The sequence below is a fragment of the Paroedura picta genome, chromosome 8, assembly GCF_049243985.1.
Source record: "Paroedura picta isolate Pp20150507F chromosome 8, Ppicta_v3.0, whole genome shotgun sequence".
Taxonomy (NCBI): Eukaryota; Metazoa; Chordata; class Lepidosauria; order Squamata; family Gekkonidae; genus Paroedura; species Paroedura picta.
This window is the reverse complement of record NC_135376.1, coordinates 19,285,745-19,307,146: the sequence shown is the minus strand read 5'-3', so window position 1 is coordinate 19,307,146 and position 21,402 is coordinate 19,285,745. Positions and strand designations below refer to the sequence as shown.

At 46.7% G+C, this 21,402-nt stretch overlaps 1 protein-coding gene across 4 annotated transcripts in view; it reads left to right on the top strand.

The window, feature by feature from the left end:
- LOC143843039 (schwannomin-interacting protein 1) overlaps positions 1–21,402 on the top strand; it is a 448,653-nt gene that overhangs the window by 326,359 nt on the left and 100,892 nt on the right. For 3 of the 4 annotated variants that reach the window (XM_077348572.1, XM_077348571.1, XM_077348574.1), the window contains one exon: positions 13,828–14,583. In XM_077348572.1, coding sequence (XP_077204687.1) covers positions 13,828–14,583 — 756 coding nt within the window. Of the gene's footprint in view, positions 1–13,357; positions 13,517–13,827; positions 14,584–21,402 lie in introns of those variants that run through there. The other variant, XM_077348573.1, reaches the window with a different exon arrangement.

Sequence of the window (21,402 nt, the reverse complement as noted above, 5' to 3'; positions counted from 1 at the left end):
CCCAAGGCCACCCAGCTGTCTGCATGTGGGGAAGTGCAGAATCGAACCCGGCTCGCCAGATTAGAAGTCCGCATAAATGAATGAATGAATGAATGAATGAATGAATGAATGAATGAATGAATGAATGAATGAATGAATGAATGAATGAATAAAGCAAGCAGTGCTATCAGGGCTCTCTCTTCGGGTACAGAAAAGCAGCATATAAGAACCAACTCTTCTTCTTCTCCTGACATCAGAGGGACTCACTGTTGTTAACAGAGACTCTTTCATGAGGCTTTTGAATGGCAGCGGGGAAGCCAGGTGGTGTCACAATCGGGTGGTAGCACTGGTTATCCTGAACACAGCCGGAGAACAAAATACTATTTCCCCTGTAGGTCTTGCAGAACAAAAATGCTATTGGAAAAAATTAAGGGAGGTGGGGAATTGAGGGAAATGATTTGAGTCCTTTTTTCAAGACAGTCCCATTATCCAAAGTTCTGGAGAGCGCCATTTATGTAGCACCGCACTTCAAATGTAGTCACTGATTCTGAACGTTTTGTGAAATGCAATCTGTGCCTGAGTACTGGTACTTTGGTTTTATTATGCTGATGCACTGGAAATGCTACAGATACAGAACCGCAATTATTTAAAGACAGCAAGAGCTATCTCTATGGAGCAAGACGTTTTTACCTAGAAATTGATTCATCAGTCCGCAGTATTGCTTCCCACCCCTCCTGCCCATCAGGTGCCACTTTGAATAGACGTATTATTTAAGTTACAGAACTATTTTCATCATTGAAGGTTGTTCTGCCTCATTCACTCGCCTGGCGACGGCACTCCGTGCCTGCACTGAAATTTGTCAGCCTGGCGTCCCCTACAGCCAACCGCAGAAAGGATAGTTTATCAGCTCATTTCCAAATACTTCTATAATTTGTCATTTGAACTGGAACTTAAAAACGACCACTGTTAGCTCAGCTTTACATCCATTCGCACAATCATGAAGTCCTGGCTGCATTAGGGGGGCCCAGCCCGCCCAAGGCAAGTCGATCGCAGTTTTCGGTCTTTGGCAGGACTGTCTACTAAGTCAACAAGTATTCATGGCAGATTGTGTACAAATCTGCTTTGGACAGGGCTCACTGCGTTCAGGCTTTCTTTTCTTGCAGCCATGTATGAAAAGGAGTAAACAAAAACGTTTTTGCAATAAAATCTAGTTTAAGCAACTGCAGTAGTCTCTGGGGACTACTGCAAATACACACTTGTGCTCAGTTATGCGTTTTACTACACTGTGCAAAAAGAAGGCAGAATTAGAAATAAAATTGTACACACAAACACACAAAGCTGCCTTAAACTGAATCAGACCATTGGTCCATCAAGGTCCATATTGTTTACTGAGACTCATGGTAGCTCTCCAGGGTCTCAGGCTGAGTGTCTTTCACATCACCTGCCACCTGATCCTTTAGCTGGAGATGCCAAGGATTGAGGACCAAAGAGGTTGAGGGACGCAAAAGCTTGGTGTAGTGGTTAAGAGTGGGAACTGACTACCTGAGTTTGAATCCCCGCTCTTCTACATGCATCTAGCCAGCTACACCCTCTTCGACATGCAGCCAGCAGGGTGACCTTGGGCTAGTCACAGTTCTGATAGAGCTGTTCTCACAGAACAGTTTTGTAAGAGTTCTTGCAGTCCCACCTCCCTCACAGAGTGTATGTTGTGGGGAAAAGGAGGGTAGGCAGTTGTAGGCCGCTTTGAGACTACTTCTGGTAGTGAAATGTGGGATATAAAAAACAACTCTTCTTCTTCTATTAAATAATTTATTTAACAGAGCTCAAGGTAATTACAGCTATTAAAAAACATCAAATGGGGACATTTCACTACAGGTCACATATTTCTTTTCCCTACAGGTCCAACACATACGCCATAACTACAAAACACTTTTACATAATGAGTTTCAACCTATAAGATCTTCATCAGAGATCAATGCAGTAACACACAGTTACAAATACAATTATTATTGTTGTTATTGTTGTTGTTATTATTGTTATTATTATTATCCCGCCACTCCCGCGAAGGCCCATGGCAGCTAACAATAAACGTTAAAACCCCATAAAACAATTTAAAACAATCAAAACCCAACCAATCAACCTAAAAAACCTTCCAAAACACAGCAGCTAGCAACCCAGTTCTAAGCGCTAATAAACCTCGGGGTAGACAGAGGGCCTATTATTAGGCATAGGTATAAAATATAGGTATAAAAATTCTTATTTCATTCAGGGGATAAGAAAAATCTTAAGTAGAATGCCTGTATATTTCCTGCTCCTCCACATGCAGCCAGCTGGGTGACCTTGGGCTCGCCACACCACTGATAAAGCTGTTTTGACCAAGCAGCAATATCAGGGCTCTCTCAGCCTCACCTACCCCACAGGGTGCTGTGGGGAGAAAAAAGGGAAGGTGCTTTGAGACTCCTTCGGGTAGAGAAAATAAGAACCAAACTCCAAACATAAGAACCAAACTCCTCCTCATCCTCCTCCTCTTCAAACCCTGATGTACAAATGCCTTGGCTAGAAATATGGTCTTTCAAAATAGAGAGAGCGCATTTCTAACAAAACAAGGCTTGTGCCACAGGGCCTGAAGAGACTTAATGGATTATAAAACATTTTAATGCCCCTATTCACTTGTCATTGGGCTAATTGTAATATTATTTTGAGAAAAACTGCAGACTCCCCTTGCTAACCCTGCCCCCCAGCTGCCAAAAGGTAATGGGTTATAAATGTTACCTGGGCCTGCAATGGGATAGGATGGAGCTCACGCATCCAGAATGAGGTGACACAGTCTTGAGGTGGGAGAAGAATAAAGACCCCTTTAGAAAGCAGGGGCTGGATTCCAGCTTTGATAGTTCCTTTGCTTAGAAAACTCCATGCAAGTAGAAAATGCGCCAGCAGGGAGAAATGTTCTGCTCTTTCGCTGTTTGCTTTCCTGGTTTTTAACTGAGATGATTCCAATATAGTAACTGCCACCTGAAGTCTGAAGGAATATTGTTATGGGATGGAGCATTTCTTTTTCCAACATTCAGTTTTTAGTTATAGCCATTGATTTCTCTGATTCTCCTTTCTTCTGCTTAAAAAAGGGGTTGCTCTTTGTAGAGAAATCAATGCACCCTTTTGTGATTTCAGCCCTTGCGGCAGTTTTATGTTACACACCACAGGGTGGTGTGCTAACTGGAGAATAGGAAGACTTCTCCTCTGAGCATCTACAGAGTGAAATTCTGACATTTTGCAGACCCTCCCTTCCTGCCTTGACTTTCTTCCTAAAAAAGATAAAAAGAAAAGTATTGTGAGTTTCAGGGAGAAATGGGGTAATGAGGAATTAAGAGAATTCCTCTTGGCAACTCTAACCTCTAATACATTAATATTCTACTGCCTCATTAACCAGCCATTGCTGGAACACACTGTTTGGGGTTTTTTTTAATTGCATTATATTTCCAAATTATGCCTTTGGACTATTTGACTGGAAATGTTAAGAATAGCTCAAAAGAGTGAGCAATTCTAGATATATGACTGCAATGAAATGAAAACATTGGTACAAAGACGCACAGGATAATTTATACGAGGCCTTATTTATAAATTACCAAATTTCAAAGTGTCAGAAATGTGTTTCTTCTTGGGGGAGGGCGGGAATTGCAGTTAACTTACAGAACAGGGGAGGGGCTGTGGCTTCATGGTAAAGCATCAACTTTCCATATAGAAGGTTCCAGGTTCAATCCCTGGCCTCTCCAATTAAAAGGAAGAGGCTGGTAATGTGAAAGACATTTGCCTGAGACCCTGGAGAGCTACTGCAGTCTGAGTAGACAAAACTGATTCTGATGGATGTGTGTTCACGTGTGAAAGCACGGTTCACCAAAATCACAAACAGTGCAATTCTAAATACGGTTACACCCCTCTAAGTCCATTGATTTCCTTGTCCTATGTTCCTTAGTGCAGGGGTAGTCAACCTGTGGTCCTCCAGATGTCCATGGACTACAATTCCCATGAGCCCCTGCCAGCAAACGCTGGCAGGGGGTCATGGGAATTGTAGACCATGGACATCTGGAGGACCACAGGTTGACTATCCCTGCCTTAGTGGACTTACAATGGTATTGCCCTGTTTAGGATTGCAATAAGAGAATCTTAAAGATTCATTGGTGCTGTTATTTGTACCACAGAGTAGATGATGCAAAGGCCCTGGCATTAGACTGATTTTTTTTTTTTTACCCTGCTTCCAGTTTTGATATTAACCGTATTATATTTTAGTTCAGCATGCTAGGCAGAGTTAGCAGCTTTCTAATTTTAAAACCACGGGTATACGAGACGGCAGTTCAGAAGCACACGAACGTCTTCTGAACTGGATGGCATGACGGCAGCCAAGTGGGTTTCTAGAGCCCAGGAGTAGACACTAATGGCCATTAATTACTGTGCATGTTATAAACAGATACGGAGGATCATGTAATTAGTGTAATATCCCCAAAATGATTTTAAGCTGCACTTTCATTAAACCAATTGACTTTATTGGACCATAAAAGAGCAGCCATTACAAGCTCTGAAGGCCGTCACCCCAGCTAAATTGGATGTCCTTGCATGCCGAAGCCAAGACAAATAGAGTAAGTAGTATAACTGCCAGGAACTCCGTCAAAGGAGCAATTTTTCAAACAAGACTTTTGCCTGTTTCACTCAGGTGCCATCATACATGTATTAGGCAGCAAAGTGTGAGTGCTGATGTCTGATCCCCGCACAATCGGTACCTGGACCAAAGGAAGATCTAGCAAGGTGCTTGGTTCCTGGATGTGAGGGCAATCTATAGGGTTGCTAGCACTGGGTTGGGAAATACCTGGAGATTTGGGATGTGGGGGTTAAGCCTGAGGAAGGCAGGGTGTGAGGAGGACTTCGACTGGGTATAATGCCACAGAGTTCACCTTTTAACATGGCTATTTTCTCCAGGTGAACTGGCCTGGAGATCTCCAGCCACCGTCTGGAGGGTTGGCAATTTCAGGTGATCTCACTACACCACCTGTCATTATTATGGTTGATTTGGCTACCTAGGCAGGTGTCCCCTTCCTCCATGACCACTACATGAGCATCTTTCCTGAAGCTTCATACTCAGTGGAAGAGGACAACCATCCCAGGAAGGCATGTACTATTCTAATTAAAACCTGCAGCTGAAGAAAAGGACTATGGCTTAGTGGTACAGCATCTGCTATATACGCAGAAAGCCCCAGGTTCAATTCCTAGCATCTCCACTTTAAAAAGGGATCAGATAGCAGAGTTCTATTGGAAAGCCACTGCCAGTCAGAATAGACAGTACTTTGACAGATCAATGGTTATAAAACGGTTTCTTGTGTTCTCTTGGGGTGCTAGAAGAACAGGTCAAGCTATCTTGGCTCAGCATGGAGAACCTAGTATCTCTGCTGTAGCTGTGCAATGAAACCCAGGATCTTGTTCCAAGGATTTGTTTTGCTTAGAAAATCAGGATTAAAAGGTTATGTACTGACACTATTAAAGTATTGCAAAGGGTCACCGAACTGGTAACAACTGTTAAAACCAAAAGTGCTCTCCAGAATCAACTGCAGATCTGGGAACCTAGGGCTGAATCTGCCTTACTTTGTTTATTCCATTGTCAATTCTGTTGAATCCAGATCGATTTGAACTTGGGTCTTTCTCTCCCCCCCCCCAATTGGAACAGAAAAGTGTTCTTTACGTGGTTAGGGCAGTTCAGAAGGGGAGGGGGGAGCCAAGCACAGCCAGAGCCTCTTTCTTTTCTTGAAGGGGAGGGGGAGAGGATTGGAGACAGCAGAGTAGGGAGACAAAAATCCAAGACGCAAATCTCTACCGACAGAAGTTAGGGCTTCTGCTGAAATTAGGGTTTTCCCCTTTAAGACAAGCTTGTCACCAGGGCAGCCTTGGCCAATCAGGGCTTCTCTACCACGGAGCAGAGCAGCACATTTGAAACAGACAGAGATCTGCTTGCTTTCTCATGCTTTCTCAATCCGATTCTTCAAATATTGAGGGTTAAAAGCACTCTAAGATATTGCAGGATAAAGGTAGGGTCACTCCGGATCAATCATGCTTGTTGAAGGGGAAAATATAAATCGGACAAAATCAAAATGGAAATCACATTCAGTGGAGATGGCAGGGACTGAATCGACCTGGGATTTGAATAAAAGTCTGAAGGATACATGCCTTCCTAGCATTCACTATTCTTCCCTCCAAACTGCACTCACCCCTTGTCACTTTTTCAGCATTTTGGCAACTCAACAGACATAAGTTCTGCCAAATTCTAGCTTGACCCCAAATCACTCAGTAAGCTGAGGATAGGACAAAGAGCAATAATTTAAAACGACAGAAGTACAGACCGAGGTTAAATGTCAGAGAGAACCTCCTAAATATCTAAGTACAAAATGGACCATAGGCTGTTCCTTCCCTTTCTTGAATATTTCCATGAGAACATTAGATGGACAGCTTTCAGGGATGCCATGAGTCTAGTCTTCCCTGGTATGGAATATAAGAAGAACCCTGATGGATCCATTGATTTTATCTAGTGACCCATTTCCAACAGAGGACAACCAGCAGCCATGCAAGGTGAGCATGAAAGGAACAGGCTGTTTCTGCTGCTTTGTCTCCAGCAGCTAGAGATTCACTGCCTGTGGATATGAAGGTGCCATTTAACCATCACGGCCAATACGTTGATCATGAGCTTCTTCATCTTTTTTGTTAGGGGGAGGGGGAGGGATTCATCTAAGATAGCTGGAATCACAACATTTTGTGTCAATGAATTTAATCAGTCAGTTCAGTCGGATTAATTTACTTGCGGGGAATAAGCAGAACGTGTGATTTCAAATTCAGAATAAATCTATATGGAGTGCAAAGTAGTCTTGTAAAAGTCTGTCTTTATATTGGCTCATAATAAATTCTCATGTTTTCAAGATAAGTACGCACATCAGCATTGTAAACCTAACAAGTTTGGCCTGTTAACACAAATCCTTTTATTTTTGCAAATGTAACATGGAAAATGTTGCTGTGGCTGCAAGTGAATGAATTAAGCATACCTTACGGAAAGCCTTCCACGCTACCACTGTTCTTTGAAGGCCATACATTTGTATAATAGAGCAGGCTTCAGGGAATCAAGATACAATAAAACAGATTAGCTTTTAAACTGAGAGATTTATAGGCTACTGGTAATTAGTTGCAATTTTTTAAAAAATGGGATAATTCACTAAGTTAGCAGGGAACTAATATGTATGTGGACATATCTATATTTAATCCTCTGCACTGGAGTTCTTTGTCAAAGACCTTGAGGAAAGGTACATTTCCTGGACCCAGCTTCCAAGCAATATTAGCAGAGTTAATACTTGCTGTATACTGACATTATTTACTTATTTGGAAATTTATGCCTTGCAAAGAGGAGGAGGGAAGAACAAAGTTGTTAGCCATTTGGGGTGTCTTTGAAACAAAAACATGGTATAAACATCTAAGAGTTAGCGTGTGCATGTGAAAGAGACAGAGTGAAAGAAAAATCAGTAGAAGATGTAAAGATAACCCTTGTAATTTCAAACACCGGCCTTCAATAAGGTTAACAGTAACTTTGTGATTGCTTCACAGGGAAGACTGGAATCTCCAAATATTTATTTAGTTCATTTTTTCACATTGACGTCAAAGAGATTCTGCAGAAAATTGGCTGCAGCGCTGACTTTTTATGATTCTACTTTCCAAAAGTAAAATGATTCAACGTGGTAATCAGTTCTGCTAGAATGTTTGGGGATACCCATGATTGTGGGCCTGAAAGTCTGTCTACCAGAAAAAGCAAGCAGCCTTCCAGAGGCAGACAAGCCCCTTTAATTTGCTCAGAAAATTCCGGTTGAGCCAGAGCCCTGCAGAGCTGGTGACAGGCAGGTGAGTGCTGATACACAGCAGCACCCCCAGAGACCATGGGGTTGCTTGACTCACATCCGGCAAGTGGTATCAGCAAGAAGCTTTTTATTTGTTTAGTAGATTTAAAGCCCATTGTACTTGTAAATACAATGCACGCTAGAAAGAGAGTGTCTTGCCTGGTAGTGGGTTTATGGCAGGGGTATTGTACGTTTTTTGGCAGAAGGGATGGGAGAGGTTTAGGAAAGTATAGAGATAGTAGGGCGGCCTTCCCGCCGGGCCTAGCACACCCGGGGCCTCTTGGAGGCCCTGGGTGTGCTTCTGGGCCGGGAGGAAAGGCCTCCATTCCCCCTCCTCCTTTCTCCCCCCCCCCCCGGCCACGGTGTGGCCTTCCCCCCAGGCCCAGAAGCATACCCGGGGCCTTCCTCTGTACTCAAGTTGTCGCGTCTGGCTGGAACTCTGTCCAGTCCTGGTGAGGGCCCAATTGGAAGGCACTTTGCGCCTTCCAATTGGGCCCTCACCCGGACTGGCCCTGCCCACTCTCTGCCCACTTAGCCCTTAACCAGTTATTTATACCACTCCCCGAGCGGTTTAAAGATATTTGAATTTATATGATCACCATCTCCACTGGCTGGGCTAGAACTGAGTTGCTCCACTAGAACTTAACCTTCCCAGGAAGTTAAACAACAGTGTGCATGCAATGAAAACTCACACCTTGAACGAGTCTTTGTTGGTCTTAAAGGTGCCATTGGACTCCAATTTTTTTGCCTCACTCCCAACATCACTGGCAGTCTCAGCAGGACTGATCAACTCAAATTTATCAAGTGGTGATGACTGCTGGTCTAAGCCAAGCCAAGACGCTCAGCTCAGCTTGTTCTTGGGTCCTGCATGCAGGTATATCTTTAATGAGACCTGCACCCAAATTTCAACCATGAAACGCTACAGGAATTTCGAAACATCTAAAGTTCAAGTTGTTGCTATAAATCAAATCTAGTATGGTACAAGGCAGAAGCTTTCTCTAATGTGCTGTCAAGAAGGATCACCTGTATTTATAGGATATGGCGCACCATCTAGCTATAAATATTTATAGCTGATATTTTGATGAGACGCATAACCACAAGGAGAGAACCTGACAGATGTTGCAGATGGATGTGGTTCTGTCGAGAAATACTAAACTCACCTTTCAGTTCTTTTAAGTTAGGTTACTAAGGGGTACCTAACTTGTTACTATTACTAAAATGTATTTTCCAAATGTACCCACTTCGAGGGGGGGTAGTTTTTGCTTGGTAGAAAATCGAATGATGCCACTCTAAATTGTGCATTATAATATAATAATCGTAATAATAATAATATAATAATCGTGCAGTATAATATTGGAGAAGCAATATCTCTATGTCACATAGTACATACTTGCCCACACAGTTGTACGAGTAAATGTCCACTTATAGGCCCATTATGCACGGCCGCCGAACCGGCGATTTCGGGTCACATGGAAAACGCGGAGGGGGGAGACGCGACACACACCGGTTATGGACGGGGCGCAACGGCGGCAAAACCCAGAGTAACCGATTATGCACGCGGCGATCCGGGCGCCGCTTCTGGTTGCGCCCCGGTCACCTGGAAGCTGCGCTTTCTTCCGCGTTTCGCTGACGCGGCTTTTTCGGCGGCATGCACCGAAGCTGCGGCTGGTTGCAGCCGGCACCGTGCATTATCCGTGATTTTAGTCACTGCCATTCCACCCCGAATGTGCGTTATTCCCCCCGTGCATAATGGGTCATACACACACAATATAGAGTTTGGCGTTAATGGTGTGATTAAGTGCCTGCCAAATAGTCTATGGAAGTTGTGGTGTTTGTATGAATCATCTTTCCACAACTACCTTCTGTATTCACAGCAATTTCCTACCACCTAGTTTCTGGTAGAGTTCAAAGTGTTGAGATTTAGCTGTATGATCCTGAATCTTAAAAGCCTGTCCCCCTGCTGGGAGTTGCCTCTAAGTTATACAGCTGTTGTTGCGACCAAGAGAGACATCTTCTTGGCATATCTTCTCTTGATTTATAAGACGTTTCTATCTGTTGACCTTCGGGCATGCTACTAAGCTCATCTGTTTCCTCAGGCTATTTGGAGGGTGGGAGGAACTCGGTTGGCTTCTGGGAAGATAAGGGGGGTCCTTATGATGATATTATTTTATTTTACTGTTAGTTTGGAAAAGGTAGATATGGCTTCTCAATATTGACCAGTTTTAAGAAGTGCTTTATTATTATGAGTGCCAAGTTATTTGCCGGCATTTTTCGCATGCTATGGATTGACTTTAAAAGGCTCTGGCAGAATGCCTAGAGCACTGGATAGGTGTGTTAAAAATTGATTTGTATAAATCAAAATAACCTTCACAAGCTACTTTTCCCTTCCAATTTCATCCTTGCACTGAGGCATTAACACTAGTAAAGTACAGAAGCCTTCTGTTTTGCTAATGTTTTTGTCTTAGGAAATGCGGAAAGGACAGGGTATCAGAGTTCAGTCTAGAAAAATTCAAAAACGGCTATCTTAATAGACTTACTGAGGTAACTGGGATGAGCACACAATTCTTCTAAGCCATTAGGCTGAGTCAGTAGCTCTCTGGTTTTAAAGCTCTTCCACATGAGGGGATCACTTTGCCCCTTACGTAGGTACTACAGCTCAACTTTCCCAGCTCCAACGCTACCGTCTACATAGGAAGGCAGACAAAGCAGTGTCCCTTCTAATCCATTTGTTTTCTAGCTTACAGGCCTTTCTTCCTCGCAGAAGCCAGGAAAACTGGTGCGACCACCTGCCAGCCACATCAGTCCCTTTGTGCTTCAGCTGCAAAATTCCTCTACCAGAGCAGCCCATCTATGAGAATTTGGGGTCACCCAAGATTTGGGCATAGGTTCAGAACAGATGAAACAAAGTCTGTTTCCATACAAGTGCAGGGTCAAGATTGAACTAGGACAGGGTTCCCAACCACGATAGGCCCCTCAATGGCACCATGGTGTGGGGTTTTTCAAAATGGGGGCTGGGGAGAGCTCTCCCACAAAGTGAAAGAAAAAGCTTTTTAAATTAAAAAAAAAATTCTACCCTTACTTGTGCAGGTTGATCCGCCCCCTCCCAAAGTGGCCAATGATGGATCTGGAAGGGGTGAGAAATGCAGGGTCCGTGGCCATTTAAACATTTGCCGCCTGCGGCTCCTCTCACTTCCAGGGGGCATGTTAGGGAGGCGGGGCCAGCTGACATCACTTCCTGGTACGTTGAAGCCTGAAAAAATATTTCAGTGGCACCTCCATGGTCAAAAGGTTGAAAAAGGCTGGGCTAGGATATGGAGGACTCAGTTTTGAATTTCCACTCTCCTGTGGAAGTATGCAGCATGATCATAAGCCAATCACATAACCTTTGCTTATCCTATCCCACAGGGTTGTTGTGAGAAGAAGCTGCTATAGGTCCCCACTGGGGACAATGGAAAGGTATTAATGAAGTAAAGAAAATTTAAAAAAAATACATAATCAACTTTACAGTATATGCTGCTAGCTACTAGCTTAAATCTCATTAGATAATTCATGGAGGACAGGCATATTAGCCATGCTAACTTAATAAAAGACACCCATGTCCACAGGCAGTATACCTATGGATACCACACGCTGGGGACTCTTCATGCCCTCTGCTACCTGCCTCGCCACTGTTAAAGAGTTTGGACTAATAAGACACTTAAATCTGAACTCACAGAGCTCATCTCAAATTCATCCCAAAACCAACTGGAGCTGTTTGTTATCTCATCCTAAGGATTAGCACAACGCTTAATCCAAGGAAATTCATTCAAATATCAAAATGCAATTTATGCACACGGAAACCGAACTGCCAATGGAAAGGAGTCAGGAAGGCAATCTTAATGACTAAACTGAATTTAAAGAGTATGACTTCACTGTAGTCAAATGGAAAGTATTACTTGACTTAAATGAAAACCAGATTTTCTGACTTTTTCATGGGGTTAACATTAGGTCACAGTAGGTCATCTAGCCAAACGGGGAACTTATGTCTATGAACAATCATAGCATTTATGAGAGTTTTTACAGGCTCCAAAGTGCCTGCACATGCGTTACTGCAGTAATCCTTACAGCTGCCCTGCAAGGACAGTATGATTATACCAGTTTTGCACACAAGGGCCCATTATACACACACTGGATAATACACATTAAACGCACTTTAAAAGTAGATTTTCCTGTTCCACACAAGAAAATCCTGCCGCAAAAGCACATTGAAAGTGCATTATCCAAAATTTGCATAACAGGCCAAGGACGTAGGCACCACCAACCCATTGTATATTACAGTACTGTCAGCCCAGTCCTGTGAAGTTATAGGACTTGGGAGGATATGATTCTGTTTAGGAAAGAATTATATGTCCACTGAGGCTTACTTCCAAGTAAGTGAGAGGTGGTTGTTGTTTTTTTTAAGGCTTCGTCAGAACCAGTGTGGTATAATGGTTAAGAGTGGTAGACTAGTATTTGGAAGCCCTGGGCTTGAATCCCCACTCTGCCATGGGAGCTTGCTGGGTGAATTTGGGCCCAGTCACCCACTCTCAGCCTAACCTACATCATAGGGTTGTTTTGAGGATATAATGGAGGAGAGGTGAGTGACATTAGGCACTGTGGGTCCCCACTGGGAAGAAAGGTGGGATACGAACACATGAAATAAATACTTTATCCCTTCACTGTTCCCACACAATTAAATCACCCTTATCTCAAGCAAGTGTATCAAAAGTGGGTGAGTGCCAAGCGGAGCTACACAACCAAGATCTTCCCACAGAATAGGGCACTGTAACAATGGTATCCTCTGTGGAACACCAGTTGATCGCTGAGCAGGCCGGTCATGTTTTGAGAGGCTGGCTCAAATCTACCAGCCACAAGGCCAAGACTTAACAGCCTGGGGCTTCCTCCTAGCTGAAGTGAGGCTTCAGCCTAGAAGCCTGCGGCGTCGATGCGCATTATAAAAACGCCAGGCGAATCCCGCGGCCCCTTAAGGGCCTAACCCTCTGACAGGCTTCAGAGAGCCAAGAGGCCGCTTCGTCCATTAAAAAGTCACAGGCGAGCGCTCGTGACTGAGGATGGCGAGGGCGGAAAGCCCGCGCACGAGGCCCAAGGCACCTCTGCCCCCCACCCAAAAAGGGGGTCCCGCGAGGAAGCGCGGCCTTTGTGCGCGCGGCGCACCCACAGCCCGGGAGACGCCCACGAGGAGAGGCAGGGGCGCTCCGCAGCGCAGCGGCTGCCTTCCCGCTTGCAATGCCCCGCCTGAGCCGCGGCCTTCCTCCGGCCGCCCACCCTCTCTCTCTCTCTCTCTCTCTCTGCCGGGATCTCCCCGTCTGTACCGCAGGGGGCGGTGTGAGGCCGGCGCTGCCCTGCTCGGCTCCCGGCCAGCTGGCGTTCCCCTCGCCCCTCCTCCGCCCCTTCTCCTGCGTTGCCGGCGTATGCGGCCGTCTTCGCAACTGGCCGAGGGAGCCGGGAAGTTTCCGGAGCCATTGCAGGGCAGGACTTGCCGCCGCCGCCGCCGCGGCTGCTGTGGGGGGGAAAAAGAACTGTTGTTGGCTGGAAGACCCCGGCGCCTGTCACCCGGCTCGCAGGCTTCGGGAAGCCGCCCCGAGGTGGGAGCCTCCTGCGCCGCCCCTTGCCAAGTGCCTTGCCGGCGGAGGGGCGGCTTTGCGGGAAACTTTGTGGAAGTGGCGGAGAGCCCTGAGGGAGGGAGCGCCCCCCCCCACCCCTCTCCTTCTCTCCTCCGCCGCCTCCTCCTCGAAGGGCCGGGCAGCACCGGTGTCTGGTTCTTTCCGTGCCTGGCGGCGATGTTATTCCAGCAAGGCGGCGGAGGAGGAGGAGGAGGAGGCATGCTCGTCCCGGGGCTGGGCTCTCGCCTCGCGCTCTGACTCTCTCTCTCTCTCGTCCTTTCTCCCTCCCCTAGGATGGCATGGATCTAGGCAGCGACGCCTGCAGCAGCCGCTCGAGCTCGGAGTCCAGTTCCAGCAAAGTGACCCCTTGCTCGGAATGCAAATCCTCCCCGTCGCCGACCAGCCTGGACTTGGCTGCCTTGGAGGACTCGGAAGAAGAAGAGGAGGAGGAGGAGGAGGAGGAGGCAGGCGAAGAGGAGGAGGAGGAGGAGGCGGCGGCGGCGGCGGCTTTCCAGGTGTACCAGAGGAAGGTGCTTGAGGTGTGGGAGGCGGAGGGGGACTATGCCCGCTGCTATGGCCAACCGGCCCCCGCCCGGAGGAGTTTAGCGCCGGAGCTGGAGGAGGCGAGGAGCCCCAGCCTCGGCGCCCCCACCATGCCGCCCCCGGCTCCCAATGGCAACCCTCCTGTGCAGCATCACCACCACCACCACCATCGCCACCCTCCTCCGCCCCACCACCCCCTGGATCTCCGGCACAATGCCAACGTGGTGCCCTCCGGCCGCAGGACTGGACACCGGGCGGGCAGGGACTCCGGCAGAGCCCCTCGCCTCCAGAAGGGCCAGCTGGGCAACGGCACAGGCAGGCTCGGCCATGGGGGGCCGCCGGTGGCCTTTCACCCGTGGGAGCACTCCACGGCAGGGACCGGGTGGAAAGAGCCCGAGGCTCAGGTGCCAACCATGGACTGGGAGGCGCTGGAGAAGCACCTGGCCGGCCTGCAGTGCCAAGAGCAGGAGACCCGCAGCCAGAGCCAGAAAAGCAACTACACCTCAGTAAGTTGGGGGCTGCTCGTGGGGCACGGGGAGCGGGAGGACGCCCGGCAGCGAAGGGCAGGCTCCCTTTCCAGGGAAATGGTGAGGCAGGGCAGCCGGTGAGTCACTTCCCGCCTTGGAGGAGGAGGAGAGAGAGAGAGAGAGATTTTTCTTCCCATAGAAGGTAATTTGCAGACGGGCAGTGTTGGATGGGGATGGGTCGGGCCTCCCCAAAAGATGTCACCGTTGATGCTGGCAGAGAAGGGCATTGTTGCCATGTGGGCAAGAGAAGATAGCCAGCCCTTCTCTTTCTCTCTGTCTCTCTTTCTGCTGGTGGGCTGTCTCTTTGTTCAGCAAGGGGACTTGACCTGGCCTTGAGGGTTAGGGAGCAAGCAGGAATGGGGAATGCTTGGAAGGGGGAGGAAGCCCCGAGCAGCTTCCTGTTTCTTATCAGGGGAACACCTGGATGCCTCATAGAAGCCAGACAGAGTGGGTGGCATCCAAGAGGGGGAGGGGAGGAAATAAAGTCAGCAGGAATGCTAGCGGAGCCCTTGCATGCCCCAGCACGCATCTGCTCCCAGCAAAAAGAGTTTTTACCACTTGGATGCCTGTTTGCCTGTGCTTTTTTTTTGTGAAGAAGAAGATAGGACGAATGTTGTGTTTTGCCTTGAATATTCTCCTTGGCCTATTAGGGATGCAGAGTTTTAATTTAGCTGATGCCTGCACTGGCATCACAATGTGCTTTGTCATTTGGTACTTTGCCTTGGGGTGTGGACTATGCAAATCCCAACGCCTCGGGCGTCTAGAGATTGGGTGCATTGCACTTTGACTTTGGGGCAGGAGGAGAAAGAGCTTCATTTTGCCGGTATAATTAGCATAGCTGCTTCTAGCAAGAAGAGGGAACTTCCCCGCCCCCCAATAGATCAGAACTGGTGACAAAACATCACCCTAATGTCATGATGCCTTCTTTTAATAGAAGCTGCTTCCCCTCCAGCTGTTCCATTTATTCTAAGTGGGAAACAGGGGGGAAGGGTAATCATTTTCCATTAGGTAGACTATATTCCTGGAGTTCACATATTTTAAAACTCAGCTAGATATAGCTGTGTATCTAAACATTGTCACTGTTACCAATAAATGTTATGGAGGCTATATTTAGCAATGGGGAGATGCTGATGACGCTGGATTTTAGTAATATTGGGAGGGGGGTTGTAATATTGCTGTTTGGGTCTTTGTATTAGCTTTATCCACAAGCAAAGTAACCAATCCTAAAAGGACTTACGGAGTTAAAATGATGCCCTGGAAGGCCTGATCTTTATTTCCTGCTGGGATAAGAATATCTTACAGAGTTCTGTGAATGAACCAACCAAACTGATAGTTCAAAGTTTAGAAGTCTCTCTGGGAGCAATCCTAAGCAGGTCTTTTCAGAAGCAAATCCCATTTTTGTATAGTGCCACTTATTCCCATGAAAGGCCTTAAGATATGGCCTTGGTCCAGCTATGGTGGGATATGCGTTGTCTGCCAGTTCTTAAGGTAGGCAGATGTTGGATAATGGACTGGAATGGAAACATCAATTTTGGACTGGTATACTGACTCAGAATTTGAACTTGCCTTAGTATTAAAACTGCCCCGTGTTACCTGCCAGCAGCCTTAAATGTATTATGGTTGTATGAATAGTTGATCACCAATCTGTATTGAATGTATCAGCAAAAAGGCGGGTTATGAAGACTTGTTTGAATTCTCACCGTATCTTACAATGAAAACTCCACACTCTATAGTTCATTTTACTTCTTTGTTTTCTCACTGATATGATACAGAAAAGTTCTGTTACAAAGTCCTAATTGTTATTTATATTCCCTTTCCCTCATCTGAACCCCAAGTTTAGCCATACTTACAGTGAGCTAAGGTAAGGTGATCGAAAATCAAGAAGGCTACAGTACTTCCAGTGTGGCCTTACCAACTTAGATGGGCATACCTGATCACACACCAGGGAGTTGTGTTGTTGTTGTTTCTTCTTTAAAACACACGCAACCACATGATGTGGAAGAACATTATGAAAACTGAGCTACCTGTTAGTCAAAATGAGCAATAAGTGTCTTTTAAGTTGTGCATTAAACGTAAAATGTGGAAACACTTTCAATCTGTTCCAAATTTAAAGTGGTAAAAGTCATACAAGGAAACTGAATCACCTTCTGTTCCTCAACAGTAGAGACTGTCTAGAAATCCAGCCCAAACTTGAATACCATAATAGTTATTTGCACATGCCATCTAACGCTTTATATCAATCCAAGAAAACCTCTCTTAATGTGTTTTGAGGTGAGATGAGGTAATGTGGTTGATCTGTACTTGGCAGTGGCTTCTTCAGAAAGGCACGTTCTTGCTTGATAATACAGTTATTGAGTCGTGAAGCATTCACATGTATTACACTTCTGAAAGATAAGAACAATTTCCTAGGGGAGGGGCAGCTTCGAGAGTGCAATCTTGGTATGATGTGAAATCATGAGGAAACTCTTGGAGTTTGTGGTGAGCTATGAAAGGAGATGACCTTCCTATTAAGTTGGATGCCCAACCTGTGCTTGTCTTCAGTTTTCAAATGGCCTCTTTAGAGCTAAGCTCTACCATTGCAAAGAATAGAGAAGAGCAGAATGCTAGGCCTAATGATACCCAACTCCATCTTGCTTTGCAAGAACTTTCCCACATCTCTAGCTGCCTGTCTGACATGAGGTTATGCATGCCAGGAGAATACAGAGCCGGAGTGTTGAACTGGTAGAATGTACCATGTGACTCTGGGCTGAAGATAGGTTCCCCTAAAAACCCAAATACTCCATGCAGATAAATATTTAGCACTGGAGAGAAAGCATCTACTCCTTCCCCTCCCCACAGTGTCCTGTGCTGTTTTTCTGTTTGCAGGGACCTTTTAACCTAAGGATGGAGCACGTTTCAAAATATGATCCTCTACAGCAGTGGTCCCCAACCTTTTTATCACCGGGGTCCACTTACCGGGGACCACTCAACGCCTTTTACTGAGGCCCGGTGGGGGGAGTAGTTTACTCCTCTACTCTCAACCACTGCCCTAACGCTCTCTGATCGCTATGGTAATGTTTAAACATCCCTTCAAAATAAGATACAGACACGCCACAACAGTGAAGTGTGTTGTAAAGGGCTGGTGGGGGGGATGAAGTAAAGGGCCGGGGGGGGGGAGAGAAGGCATCCTTTGAGGCCCACCTCCAATTAGTCGAAAGACCACATGTGGTCCGCAGCCCACAGGTTGGGGATCGCTACTCTACAGTAGTCTGTTGTCATTCAGTCAGGTTCTGTCACTTCAAAATTCTACTGCCTTATTCGTTTACCTGTTTAAATTGCATTTGATATTGGTGTTGATGTTCCGTCTTCCAGAATGTCCCAAAATGAATTTGTCATTTCTCTCAAACGTTCCTCTTCTGCTGTTCACTCAACATCCATGAATGACAACACTGTTCACCCTGTTGAGTTGGCATAGAGGTTTCTGTTTTAAGTCCTGCTTTACTATCCATCTTGAGTCTGTTGCCAAGTTATACAGCTTCTCCCCTTATATGAAGATAACACAATACAGCCCTTCCTTGATTCCTCTATGCAAGAACTCCGCTACATGATATAGCGGGAGTTAGAATCTCTTCTTTTTTTCAGTATTTTATTTATTATAATTAATAAATAACAGACAATTTGTCTATCTCTTGCTTCTAACTGTTGCATAGAGCAGTGGTCCCCAACCTGCGGGCCGCGGCCCGGCGCCGGGCCGCAAAGGCCATGGCGCCGGGCCGCGGCTCCCTCTCCCCGCCCCCCCACCCCCGCAGTAAAAAACTTCCCAGGCCGCAAGCCTGCGGCCCGGGAAGCGACTTACTGCGGGAGGGCGGGGAGAAGGAATCAGGGCCGGGCCGCGCCCGTGCAGGCCGCGCCCTCTCGGCCCGATCCACGGGCGCGGCCCGCGGGTGTGGCACGATCCGCGGGCGCGGCCGGGCGCGGTTCGCGGGTGCGGCCGGCGGGCGCGGCCGGGCGCGGCTTGCGGGTGCGGCCGCCGGGCGCGGCCGGGCGCGGCCCGATCTGCGGGCGTGGCCGCGGGCGCGGCCCGAAGCGTGGGCGTGGCCCGCGCGGGCGCGGTCCCTGCGGGCGCGGCCCAATGCCCTGCCGGTCCCCAGCCTAAAAAAGGTTGGGGACCACTGGCATAGAGGACCTCTATATCCTCATTCTCAAAGCTGCCCAAGGCCTTGGATCCCTTTCTCTGGACGCATATTCCAAATGTGTCTTTGTTTAACAGCTCCATCCCCCTCAGCTGTTTCATGTTTCCTCAGATGATTTTACTTTGTTGTTTATGAGGTAGATTTTGAGGGGTTAGAAGGAAAAGAGAGTAGGCATCATGAAGATAGTTTGGGGGAAGCATCACAAGGTGTATTCCTGAGGCTGCCTCTCTTTTCTTTGCCTCCTTTTCAAGGAAGTTCCGTAGCCTTGCTTCCCTTTATTTATTTTTATTTATTAATTCAATTTATTGCCCACCTCTCATCAAAAGCTTGAGGTGGGTTACAATATCTGGATAAAACCCCAATAATAATCCCTTAAAACAGACATTAAAAATACATTATATTCAAAAATCCCATGGGGATAAAGATGCTGTGGCAAAAACATCTAATAATACCAGACCTAATTATCCTCACAATAATACATCCAGGAGCGGGAGGGTGAAAGAGGGCACGGATGGCATTCGCTACTGCTACTCCTGCAGGGGGGCCACGATCTTCCTTGCTGCCCGGCCTCAACTGAAGACCATCTTGAGAACTAGCTTAGTGTAGTAGTTAAGAGTGGCAGCTTCTAATCTGGAGAACTGGGTTTGATTCCCCTACCCTCCATATGCAGTCAGATGGGTGAACTTGGGCCAGGCACAGTTCTCTCAGAGCTCTCTCAGCCTCACCTCTCAGCCTCACCTCAGCTCTCTCAGCCTCAGCCTCACAGGGTGCTTGTTGTGGGGAGAGGAATGGTGGGCAATTGTAAGCCACTTTGAGACTCCTTTGGGTAGTAAGAAATAGGGTAAAAACCCAACTCTTCTATTACTACTAAGACTCAGCCCAAGTACATGTACCTGAACTTAAAGCACATTCTTTTACTCTTGATCCTTTCCCTGGGGAAAATCTATTAACCCCCCTTTCTTTTGGCTCTCGTGTTGCATCTTAGATTATGAGTTCCTCAGGGTGGAGGAATCTTGTTGCTCTGTAAAACTCCATTCCTGTAAATAGCGCCCCGTAAATAAGAACAGAACTCTTGACAATCAGCTGTTGATCACTGTCCATGGAGGGAGCCCCTAAGACAGGGGTAGTCAAACTGCGGCCCTCCAGATGTCCATGGACCACAATTCCCAGGAGCCCCTGCCAGCAAATGCTGGCAGGGGCTTCTGGGAATTGTGGTCCATGGACATCTGGAGGGCCGCAGTTTGACTACCCCTGCCCTAAGACATGATGAATTTAAAATCCAAGTGTGTTGTAACCTCAGAATGATACACTTATCAGAGTTCTTACCTAAACTGAAATGAGTGTAGGGTTTTTTTTATCTACATACATACAAAATACATTCTAAGATAAGGTGACTTTTTCAAATTTTTATTTATTCGTAGTTCTATTAGTGTGGTGCCAAGGAGTACCTTTCCTAAGTAGGAGAACCGAGGAGGTTGTGGGGTTGAAAAAGTCTCCTTCTTCCCTGTAAGCAGGGGGAGGGAGAGATAAAGAGGGACCCCTTGTTAACAAAGTGCCAGTCATGATGCCAGTCAAGTTGGATGGTTGTGGACGGAGAGTATGAGCAGTGCAGGGATTTCTGGGCAGGAAGGTAGAATTACTGCGAACGAGAAACAGCCACACAGTGTCAAAAGCAGCTGTTAGGATTTGGCCTTGCCACAGCACTGTCCACAAGAGTAGTGTTTGGGAGAGCAGGAAGGAACGTGGGGAACATTCTTTGAGAATGTCTTTTTATACTGCTGCATGAGCGGGTGGCTGTTCTCAGCCTTCTATCATTATAAAGCTGGATAGTTCTCTTTGACCATTTCTGCACTGGAAGCTTCGCACCAGGCTGGAGTTTGAGCCAGGGCAGGTTGCCCCACCTCTTCTAGCTCCCCATGGGGGGGGGGCATTTGGCTTGATGTACCTCGTCCACCCCAGATTTGTGCTCCTGCATAGGAACCAAGGTAGTGAAGTTCCTGGTGCAGAAACGATCTTTGTCATGTTTACATGTTTTGTGCTCCTCCTCCTGGTTGCACACTGCTCATAGGTCGGTGTCGGTGTCCTTGTATTTGTGAACTGCAGCTCCTAGGCATGGATGGGTACCAAGAGATCATGCTACTCTCTGTGCTTGCATATGCACCTATAGGTTGCCTTGGCATATCTAGAGTGCTTCTTTACATGTTAGTAAGGAATCATTACTTGAGTTTGCACATGACCCATTTCTGGATGTGAAAGGCTGTGCAATGGCTTTATTGGATTTCCATTCCTTGGCTTGTCCCATGACCTCTAGTCATCTATTCTGCATTCTTGTTTTAGATCCTTGACATGTTCATTTGATTTGTAATCTGTGGTCATAGTGAGGTGTATTCCAGGATTGTCCTTAGTTGCTCCCTCAAGGTAACACATGGATCATGTAGTACCTAGGGGCCAAATTGTAACCCAATGTATAGAATGAGTTTGCAGCTTGCATAGTGCAGAAGTCAAGGTTGCTGCCATAACTTACATATTCACTTATGTACTCCAAAGCATGGAAGTAGTTAGTGACTTAACTTTCCCTTAAACCAGAGATTTGCCCTGGATATCTGAGGGTCACTAAGAAGCTAGC